General features: G+C 44.9%; 1 protein-coding gene across 1 annotated transcript; it reads right to left on the bottom strand.

The window, feature by feature from the left end:
* Positions 1-5,040: 5,040 nt before the first annotated feature.
* On the bottom strand, positions 5,041-10,493 carry LOC117729140 (histamine H3 receptor). Its single transcript, XM_034529889.1, has 3 exons — positions 9,932-10,493; positions 9,325-9,491; positions 5,041-6,141 (listed from the first exon to the last, which is right to left on the bottom strand). Exons 1-3 carry the CDS (start codon positions 10,161-10,163, stop codon positions 5,299-5,301), a joined length of 1,242 nt encoding a protein of 413 aa, XP_034385780.1. The 5' UTR covers positions 10,164-10,493; the 3' UTR covers positions 5,041-5,298.
* Positions 10,494-10,918: the final 425 nt, after the last annotated feature.

A 10,918-nucleotide genomic window follows, 5' to 3' on the forward strand; every position in this document is an offset into this window, starting at 1 on the left:
AGACATGTTGCTTTTCCAAAGCCTTTCCCATTGAATTAGAGTCCGGGATGGGGGTCCTTTTGTTTCCTCCAAAGGACCTCTGCTCGCATGTGTGCTTATCATCTGTGAAACACATGTGGTTTTGTCCGGTGAGCGGCGGCTACATTTACATTCGAATCTCTCTTCTGGCGAAATAAAATAAAAGCCGAAGTTCTGCGCTTTCACTCTCCGGTCCTCGAAGAACTCGTCTGTGTTTAGTGCCTCAATGACAATTATATTACTGTCGCCCGTATTTGTTTCCCATAGCAATTCAGACGTGGACCGGGAGGATGCGAACCGCTTCCAATTTTCTTGTTCTGAAAGGCTGTGAATATTGGTTTCCTCGGGTCTCTCCGCCGCGGACAGAAACAATGTCAATACAGACCCATTTGTTTTCTATTTGTCCACCTTCGCCTCTGCACAGGTGACCTTCGCCGCAGTCTATTCATCCCATCCTTTAATGACCTTTTACGAAATGCTTCCAAATTGACTTTGTCACCCGGTTTGAGGGGGAGTGGGAGTGGGTGGGTGGTTGGGGGGATAGGCAGCCAATTGTACTCCTTGACTCAGAAGTCTATTTCCATTCCAACGAATGGATTTTGAGAGCAATTATATGACAGTCGTGTCTAATGCGTATCAAAGTGTGTTCACTGGCACACAGAAGCCGCCGCTTTCAAACCACTATTATTACACTGGGGCCAGTGGGAGAACAACGTCTTTTTCTTCTCAAGAGCCCTTGGGGGATAACAATGTCTTTTTTCTGGATGGTATTTCTGAGAGAACTTTCTTCAAACAAAAGCCACTTAACGTAGATCGTGTTGTATTCACAGCCCCGAAGTAGAGATGGAAAATCTGATCCAACTTGAAATGTTGCAAAACACACATGAAAGAAGTGTTTTGAAAGATCTTCTGCATCTGTTCCTGTTTAAAAGTGGCAAACTCTTCAACCTATGAACTCACCGCGTAAACAATTTACACAAGCCGAATGCTTCCCATTGCTGTTTGTGTAGGAGTATTGTCTTTATACTTTCAAGGCATGATAATTCAAACTCTTAGAAGTGTGTTAGTGTGAGCTTCTTCTTCTTCTGCAGAAGTTCTGCTGTGGACGTATTCTAGACTCCCAAAAGAACCGCTCAACTTAAGTGAAGTCTATATTCATAACATCTTCTCCTCTTCACCTTTCTGACGGGAACTAAAGCTGTTTTCTCTGCAGACGCACCAGAATCCTTTGAGAAAATCAATAATTGTGTTTGTCTACAACTACCTTGATCGTTTAGTTAGTTAGTATTATTGAGTGACTTGGGTGTTTTAAAGGGTTCATTTGGATACTAGAAGTTGATGTAGTCATTGTCGGTTCAGAAGAGACACGAGAGGAAGAAGAAGACTTGAGTCGCCCCCTGGTGGTCAGGAGAGAGAATGCAGCTTTAACACATGAAGCATAGACTTCTATACAACCAGAGGAGTCGCCCCCTGGTGGTCAGTGGAGAGAATGCAGCTTAAACACATGAAGCGTAGACTTCTATACAACCAGAGGAGTCGCCCCCTGGTGGTCAGGAGAGAGAATGCAGCTTAAACACATGAAGCGGAGACTTCTATACAACCAGAGGAGTCGCCCCCTGGTGGTCAGGAGAGAGAATGCAGCTTTAACACATGAAGCATAGACTTCTATACATCCAGAGGAGTCGCCCCCTGGTGGTCAGTGGAGAGAATGCAGCTTAAACACATGAAGCGTAGACTTCTATACAACCAGAGGAGTCGCCCCCTGGTGGTCAGGAGAGAGAATGCAGCTTAAACACATGAAGCGGAGACTTCTATACAACCAGAGGAGTCGCCCCCTGGTGGTCAGTGGAGAGAATGCAGCTTTAACACATGAAGCGTAGACTTCTATACAACCAGAGGAGTCGCCCCCTGGTGGTCAGTGGAGAGAATGCAGCTTAAACACATGAAGCGGAGATTTCTACAAACTATGATACAAAGGCAAATTATCCATCATTAAGCCATCATTATCCAGTCAGTAGAACCTTTCTCTCAACACTATGACTTGGTCTGTGTCTTCTCTCAAGTAAATCGTCCCACATCCTCCCAAAGGGCAGAGCAATGTTGTTTCCCGGCAGTCTTAAATCCCTCCGGAGGCTTTTATGGAGATATTCTGTTTCTGCTCCTCTTTGCAGGAAATGTGTAACAAAGGTCAAAGCCCTGCACTTCTGTCACTTATCTTGTGCTCGTTATCGGCCTTCTTCACAACAACTTCTTATTTTCACTGCAGTGCCAAGTTCATTTTCTGTGTTAAACAGTAATTTCCCAAGTGCGTATCGCACACAAACAACAGCTATCATTTCGCACACAGCACAACAAGATTCCTGTCCACCCACTCATGCCCGAACCAGTCCATCATGGTGTTATCTTATCTCGTCTTATCACTGGAACATTCAAAAGAATTACAAACCTTTCGCCTCTAATGAAACACATCAAGATAGTAGTTCTACTTTTTGGGGGAAATAAGCTGAATATTACTTAAAGAAATGACAAAACCACGACTAATACCAGTATGCTTTAAGGGATATGAAGACCAATGTTCTTGTGTAAAATGCCTCCACCACTGCATTAATTTAATCAGACACCACATGTGCAGTATAGCCATACTTTCTAATGTTTTGGTGGACTTTCGGCCCACTGAACTGTCAACATGCACCATCACTGCAGAATGTATGGGTTGTATCTGCTGCAGTATAGTCGGACAATCAAACGTTTAGCATCTTTGCCGCTGTCCGCCATGAATTTGCATCTCATCGCCTCTTTGCATCTGTTTTCCGTGTGAACTCGACTTTAGAGCACTGTAAAGGACCTCTGAGAGTGTAAAGTATTTTAATAGTTTGTTCCCTATGTTCCTTATGTCTTTTATTTTGGAAGTTGTGTCACTGCAGTCGGTGCATTTCCAGTTGCGTTTTTATTTTGAAGGTACAGAACTGGAAGTTGTTAGTAAGACGCGGGAGGAAATGAAAAGTTGTTATAATGAAGGGAAAGAGTGATTAAAAACAAGTAAGAAGGTTACGGATGTGTTAGTTTTAGCACCTGGCCGATATGGGCACAAGGTTAGTACCTGTTCTAGTTACCGTTTGAGAAGATATTGTTTTAGATTGCTACGTTTTGTATTTCTTGTCAGAGCTCAAGCTAACCAACTGCTATTTCCGTTTTTTCATAGTTCTTACGGTGAGTTCAATAAACACTTATGAACCATTAGTTAAAGACTCCAGACTATAATTCAGCCCTGGATGCTACAAGCACCTCTAAAGTTGTATATAATCAGATTGTGTTACCATCAGATGGAGCCACATGTTCTCACTACCCCTCCGGTGTCACTTTTGTATGTGTGCCATTTCAGCTAAAGTACATGCATATACTGACCTTTCAAAATAAAGTTACGTAGGAAACAAAAAGGCAACAAAACCACTTGGATAGGTTTCAGAAAAGATTGTGTTTCGTGTGAAAATAAGATCATTTTTACGTCGTTAAGTAGTATCTTATGTAAATTAAGTAACTTTTTTTTAGCTCTCACGCAGGACGCGAACAGCGGCCTCCTGGGTGAAAGTCCTGTGTTTTTTTTGCCACAAAGTAGTGAGCGAGCTGAACAGAGCCAAGCTAACCCTGTTTCCAGCGTTTATGCTAAGCTAAGCTAACTGCTGGTAGTTGCAACATATTTAACGTACAACCCATTGAGTGTGGTATCAATCTTCTCGTCTGACTCGCGGCAAGAACGTGTAAAAGCATATTAGCCAAAGACGTCAAACGATTTCCTTCTGCGCTACAAGGTTTGACCAAAAAACACATACAGTTAGGACGCCCTGTAGGCAGTCTTCGTTTTATTCTTTCTTTGGCTACTCACACCAACACATTCATAGCCAAGATACAAAGTAGTCAAGTAGTTTGGGTGGTTAAAAACCAGTCAAGTCTTTAAATAAATACTGCACTTCAGGAACACAACCATCTAGCTTGGCATAGATATGAATGTACAAAAGGTTTAATGCTGTACATTTTAAACATCAACAAGAACACCTTGTTTCTTTTTTTTTATCAAGTGCAGATTCAGTGTTTGCAGATAACATCTGACCCCCACCGCCTTGCTGCCTTCATAGATGTTTTTTTTCAGATCAAATTTGCATCACTGCGCTAAAAGTTCACACAGTAAACAAATACATGTTCTTCTCTTCGTTCCGGGTTCTTTGAACTCTGCGGACTCCACATTTGTCATCCTATTGCTGCATGATGAAAAGCCTGAATTGGCACACACACAAAAAAAACCTTGCTTTGCATGAGACGTATTTGAAAGTGAAAAGGTTTTGTGTGCAGAGATTATGAAACTGTATAAAAAAAAGGTTCATCTCGTTGTCTGTTGGCTGACGCCGCCGTCTCTCCCTCCCGCTGTACTTTTCAAGAAGACGGACCATAATTTAACAAGGTGCTGTAGTTATTACTCGTATAACATCTTAATCATAATCGTCATCTTCTGCTTCAGTCATCGTTTTACAGCACTGAGAACTGAAAGAACGCTTTATCCGCGTCCCTCCTTCCTGTCCTACTTACAGAGATTGTCTGTGAATATTATAACTTACAGATCTTTTCCCCCCATAAATGTCGCGGAGGTCATCTGTCTCCACCTCAAACTACCTGCCATATTTTTGCCAAACCCAGAGGTCATGTGATTCATAGCAGTGCCGTGCGAAATCGGCCATCTCTCAACATTTTTTGGGGGGTAACACTGTTTTTCTTTCCGGGCGAAAGAATTACAGAGGCTGCATTGCGCAATCGTGCATTTATTTTTTTTACTTACGTTTTTGGGTGCGTCTTCTCGTCGTGCGGGACATCATGTAAACGTACGACGGGAATATTCAATGTCATTTAATTCAATTCTAACGTATAGTACAATGCTTTTTAATATGTTTTATGCAGAGCCTTGACATTATATCCGTGGGAATAATGTCAGTAAATTCAAGTTCTTCTCGAGAACCCAGCCAGGTATTTTTTTTTTTTTTTTTTAAATATCACGCGAGGTTCCCCTGGTCACGCTCGTCCTGTGTGAATCAGGCTCGTGTTGAGCTGCATTGCTGTCGGATATGCAGCGAACATCCTCACTTCAACGCAAACACCTCCTCTTATTTCTTTTGAAAAGCCGGATTTTTCAAATGGAAGAACAGAATATATGTGAGTTTTTTTTTTTTTTTTTTTTACAGTGTTACAGTTGCCGCCGCCCTCGTAAAGCGTGGACGTGCATTCTGAGTTGGTCTAACAGGACTGAACCTCGACCTGCGGCTGGACCGACGGTCTTTTGGGACACAGTATCTTTGAGAAAGCCCTTCGGAAGCTGCTGTGGCAAAGCGGGTAAAGGAACGGGTTGATGGCGGAGTTCAGCCACAGGAGCCAGAACGTGATCTCGTACCAGTAGTTCGCCACGCATTCGCCGCTGCAGGCGGCGCGGATGATCATCAGGAGGGTGTACGGCGCCCAGCAAATCCCAAAAATGCAGACGATGATGGCCAAGGACTTGGCGATCTGCTTGTCCCGGGAGAGACGCGCCGCCTGCGTCGTCCGGCCGGGCGCCGCCGCGTGCTGAAACAGCCTCGGGTTTATACGGTTCGGAGAGAACTTCTCCCGCTGCAGGAATATCTGACTGTTGTTGCAGGAGGACGGCGACAGGACGTCCACGTCGTCCTCGATGACGGCGGTGATGGCGGCGGGCTCGCTGGACGACACCTTCCGAGTCTTCACGAAGAACACGGACCAGCTCGCTCCGTCCGTTTGCTGCTTGCCGACCGGCCGCGTCCGGACGGCGTCCTCGGCGCCGAGGTTGACGTTCTTGGTCCGGCGGTGGATGTTCAGGTAGATGCTGAGGTTGAAGAACGCCACGGACACGAACGGCGTGAAGAACTCGAAGGTGGACGCGCTGAGCAGGAAGTACCAGGTGAAGTAGAACTCGGCGTAGCACTCGTGAGACGGGACGACGCTGTCGCCGACGATGACCTCCCAGAAGATGATGGCGGGGCCGTAGAGGAGGAAGGCCAGCGCCCACACCGCCACCATCTTGAACACGGCCTGGCGGGTCATGTTTCTCTGCGCTCGGTATTTAACCTGCGCGGAAAGAGAGACACGAGTGTGACGCAATGCCGTGACCTCTGCTGCACAACAACAACATGTGTTACATTTCATAGGTCTCAGACTGTATATAAGGAGTGGAGGTAGTCGTGGTGGTGTGACTTGGTTGGTTTGTGGTTTGTTTTGAAGCCTGTTTTGAAGCCCCGCCCCTAAAGCGTACCCTGCTTTATGGTCTGTTTGACTCTAAATGACCATAATTTACTAAATGAACATCACGCTGTATTGAAGAAGACTTGAAACTAGAGATTGAGACCAAACACTAATGTTTACAATGTTTACTGAGGGAATACATCAAGAGAAGTAGAGTAATTTATATAGACTTCTATACAACCAGAGGAGTCGCCCCCTGGTGGTCAGGAGAGAGAATGCAGCTTTAAACACATGAAGCATAGACTTCTATACAACCAGAGGAGTCGCCCCCTGGTGGTCAGGAGAGAGAATGCAGCTTTAACACATGAAGCATGGACTTTTATACAACCAGAGGAGTCGCCCCCTGGTGGTCAGGAGAGAGAATGCAGCTTTAACACATGAAGCATAGACTTCTATACAACCAGAGGAGTCGCCCCCTGGTGGTCAGGAGAGAGAATGCAGCTTTAACACATGAAGCATGGACTTCTATACAACCAGAGGAGTCGCCCCCTGGGGGTCAGGAGAGATAATGCAGCTTTAACACATGAAGCATAGACTTCTATACAACCAGAGGAGTCGCCCCCCCTGGTGGTCAGGAGAGAGAATGCAGCTTTAACACATGAAGCATAGACTTCTATACAACCAGAGGAGTCGCCCCCTGGTGGTCAGGAGAGAGAATGCAGCTTTAACACATGAAGCATGGACTTCTATACAACCAGAGGAGTCGCCCCCTGGTGGTCAGGAGAGAGAATGCAGCTTTAACACATGAAGCATAGACTTCTATACAACCAGAGGAGTCGCCCCCTGGTGGTCAGTAGAGAGAATGCACCTTTAACACATGAAGCATAGACTTCTATACAACCAGAGGAGTCGCCATCTGGTCAGCTGGTCCGGCCTTTCAAACCTTTTATTGGAAAAACAATCCTGCAACAGACGCCAAATTCGGCCTCGCAAAAAAGATAAACATATATTCACAGACAAGTATTTTGCGTTTCCCTTTTCTCTTTATTACGACCTCAACACATAACACTCATATAACGAGACGCTGTAAATTAAACCCACTTGTGAGGCTCTGATGTGTCACTGAAGCCAAACAGAGAACGGGGGAGGGGGGGGGGGGGGGCTGTCAGGCTGAGAGCAACATCCACAGATGTGACACCAGAGTGTAAAAGAGACATCTGGTTTCTCTCTCGCTCTGCTCCTCCCTCGCCACCGACGCCACCGTCGCTCGATCTCTCTTCACGCTCGCCTCATTTTCACGTCAGCTCTCGGCCGTGAACGCCATCATTAAGCGGCGCTCCTCCATTAACCGCTCTCGCTCTTTTCTTTTTGCCTCGGCGTTGTTGTTGTTTTTTGATCTCGTCTTTGCCTCAAACCATCAGTATCTCTCTGCACCAGCTGTGGACCTCAACGACTCTCTCTCTCTCTCTCTCTTTTTGTGTGTTTTTTTTTTTTAATCCACTTCTCTGAGCCGATGAATAATGAAATGGAGCCACTTCGCGACATCATGTCGGTATTGAATGTTCATTACATAAGCATAAGACTCCCTATTTCCATAGTAAATGACAAAAGTCCCACTCTCTACAAATTGACAATCAACACATGAATAAATCATATATTCTAAGCTGCTGAGATCAAAACTCTTTTCATACTACAACCACCCAGCAGAGAAACACGTTTATTCTTCTGTGAACGCGGCGTCTGACAAATGGGGTCAATCAAACATGCAGCGAGACAAACAAATTGATCCGCGTGGAATTATTACAGCTTTATGCCCCCCAAAAAATAGGCTGAAATAAGCATGTTGTTGCCTGGGAGATTTATTCATGGAGTAAGAAGTTTTATATTGGGTGAATAATACTGGCCGTATTTTTGGGGAACGAAAAGCAATCAACAAACCGAAGGTCATATCCGGTGTTTACGCAAATGAAGCCAACCGAGTGTTTGTTCTGATTCATATTTATTACGGTGTCACTGGTGGACTTGCAATAGCTGTGACCATGTACCTGCACACACACACACACACACACACACACAAGCTCCAGAGCTGCCGGTCGCAGGAAGCCGACGAAACTTAAGAGAACTGGGCAAAAAGATCGAAGCCGTTTAATGAGAAATATCCAGAATTTCAGTTCACACGCGACGGCCAAATGTGTTTCCAGCGACAACTTTGTGACCTCACTTCGCCGCAAATTGCGGAGACAAAGTGCGTTATCGTTTTTCACCAGCGGGAGGCAGCGATGAGCTTCAGGAGCCAGAAATTAACAAAAAAAAGATATATATATAATTGATTAATATATATAATTTATTTAAATTACCTTTAAATTACCAATTGTTTTTACAATACAAGAGATGCTGGTCCAATGTGTCCCGGTCCGACTCGACTAGTGGTTTGAGGGATCGGGTCCCATCTTGGTGGTCCCCTTGTGATCCGACCTCCCAACGCCAGGCGTAAACAAGGTCTTTGTGCGATTCATTTGCGCGTAAATATATATATATTTTTTTTTACGCCGTTAATAACTTTTATCAAAGCGAGAATAACATGTTTTTATTGTTTTGCTTTCACACCTCGAATAAAAGCATCGACCAATCACGTCTTGAGGAACGAGGGGGTTGAGTCACACGAAGGCTTTAGCGCTTTTTTCCCCCCGCCAGATCCACTCCTTTCATTCTTGCCCTTTCACAATAAAAGCCCCTGGACGCACACGTTTACTCGTCCTTCTGGTGTGTGACGGCCTTCGAGTCTCAAGTACGAGTCGAACAACCTTGGACCCTACGTATTCTCCACGATGCGACTCAATAGCATGTTCCATGTGACCCTTCTCCTCGACTCGGAGCCGAGTGCCCTTTCTTTCTTTACTGAACTGCATTGAATCGTCCGACGGCCTCTGCAACCAAAGCTCATGTGGCTCCAGCTCATGTGTTCAAATGTGTCGGAACAAAGCTGTGAATGTCAATGACTTCTCAGTGTGTGTGTGTGTGTGTGTGTGTGTGTGTGTGTGTGTGTGTGTGTGTCTCGTCTGTCCTCACTGCTCTCGTGACCGACAGGAAGCGGTCGTAGCTGATGAGGACGATGTTGAAGACGGAGGCGGTGCAGAGCAGGTAGTCCATGATCAGCCACACCTTGCAGAGCCCTTTGCCCAGCATCCAGCGGCCCGTCAGGTTGTACGGGATGTACATGGGGATGCAGAAGGCACCTGGAACGAACACACACACACGCACACACACACACACACACACGCACACAATGATCCAACCACCCTGTCCCAATGCTGTATTAACATTTACACCTCTCCAGACCGCCTGCATGTGTCATATAAATAAAATGAAATGGCGTGCGCGTGCACGTTACTGCAGACACATTTTTTTGGGGGAAACAAAAGGCATCGTTATTATGCAGCTGCAGCACAAAAAGAGGGGTGTGAGAATGAAATAGAAGGATGCGAGAAATAAGCAATATTAAAAATGGTATTGTCACACGTGAGGTCACCAATGAGGAGTGCCTCACGTTATAATGACACTGTGTGTGCATTAAAATGCTTGTTCTACACATTGTAGTGTTGTTTTTAATAATAAATGTTATTAGAGAGATACTTGGAGGAGACACAAAGAAGAAGAGGGAGGCACCAGAACTCACCCACGAGGAAATCCGAGATGGCCAGGTTCAGAAAGAAGTAGTTGCTCTGGTTCCTCAGGGTTTTATCCACAATGAAAGCCATGATGACCAGCGCGTTTCCGGCCACCACGACCACGTCCAGAGCCACCATGAGGACCGACAGGACCACGGCCAGGTAGCCCGGCAGCTCGACCCCGGCCACCGCGGGGGTGAAGTTGCCGCTGGAGTTGGACTCCAGGACGTGCGCGCCCATAGTTACCAGAGAGAAGAGCAAACCACCATCGCGGATCCCTCTTTTCTTTTCTTTTCTTTTCTTTTTGTCATCATTTCACGCGCGGAGACGTCCGACGGGTCCGGTCACGCGCAGGAACGTCCCGCTCCACTTGACCCCACGAGTCGAGCATGACGGGCTGGTTGTGGAGGTTAAATGGGAAGACTTTCCCAATCTTCCCTTTGTGTGCCCCTCACAATCCTCCTTTTGTTGTGGAGAGACACAAGTTGAAAGTAAAGCTTTTTATGAATGTAATGTAATAGATAGTGAGTGTCTCTCTCTCTCTCTCGCTCTCTCTCTCTCTCTCTCTGGTGCCGGTTGGCTGATGGATGTGGCCGCACCGCGGAGCGCACACTTGTTTTAGTCACCACCGTCCAGACTGCTACACTAGAAAAGAACTACTGCATCCGTTACGTTTACAAAATAAAAGTCTCACAAGCAACCTAGTTTCATTTGAAGAGGTAATACCTTTTTTGTTATATATATATATATATATATATATAAAATATATATATATATAACAAATATATATATATATGCATAATATATATATGTATATGCATATATATATGCATATATATAAAAAATATGTATATAAATATATATATATATATATATATATATATTGCAATTTGAATCTGTTGAATCATTGTTTTCTCAAAACATTACCTGAAAGAAAATTAAAGAAAAAGAATAGAAATTTAACATTTAGCCTAAATATATATAAAAAAAGACAA

This window comes from Cyclopterus lumpus, chromosome 4 (assembly GCF_009769545.1).
Source record: "Cyclopterus lumpus isolate fCycLum1 chromosome 4, fCycLum1.pri, whole genome shotgun sequence".
Lineage (NCBI taxonomy): Eukaryota > Metazoa > Chordata > Actinopteri > Perciformes > Cyclopteridae > Cyclopterus > Cyclopterus lumpus.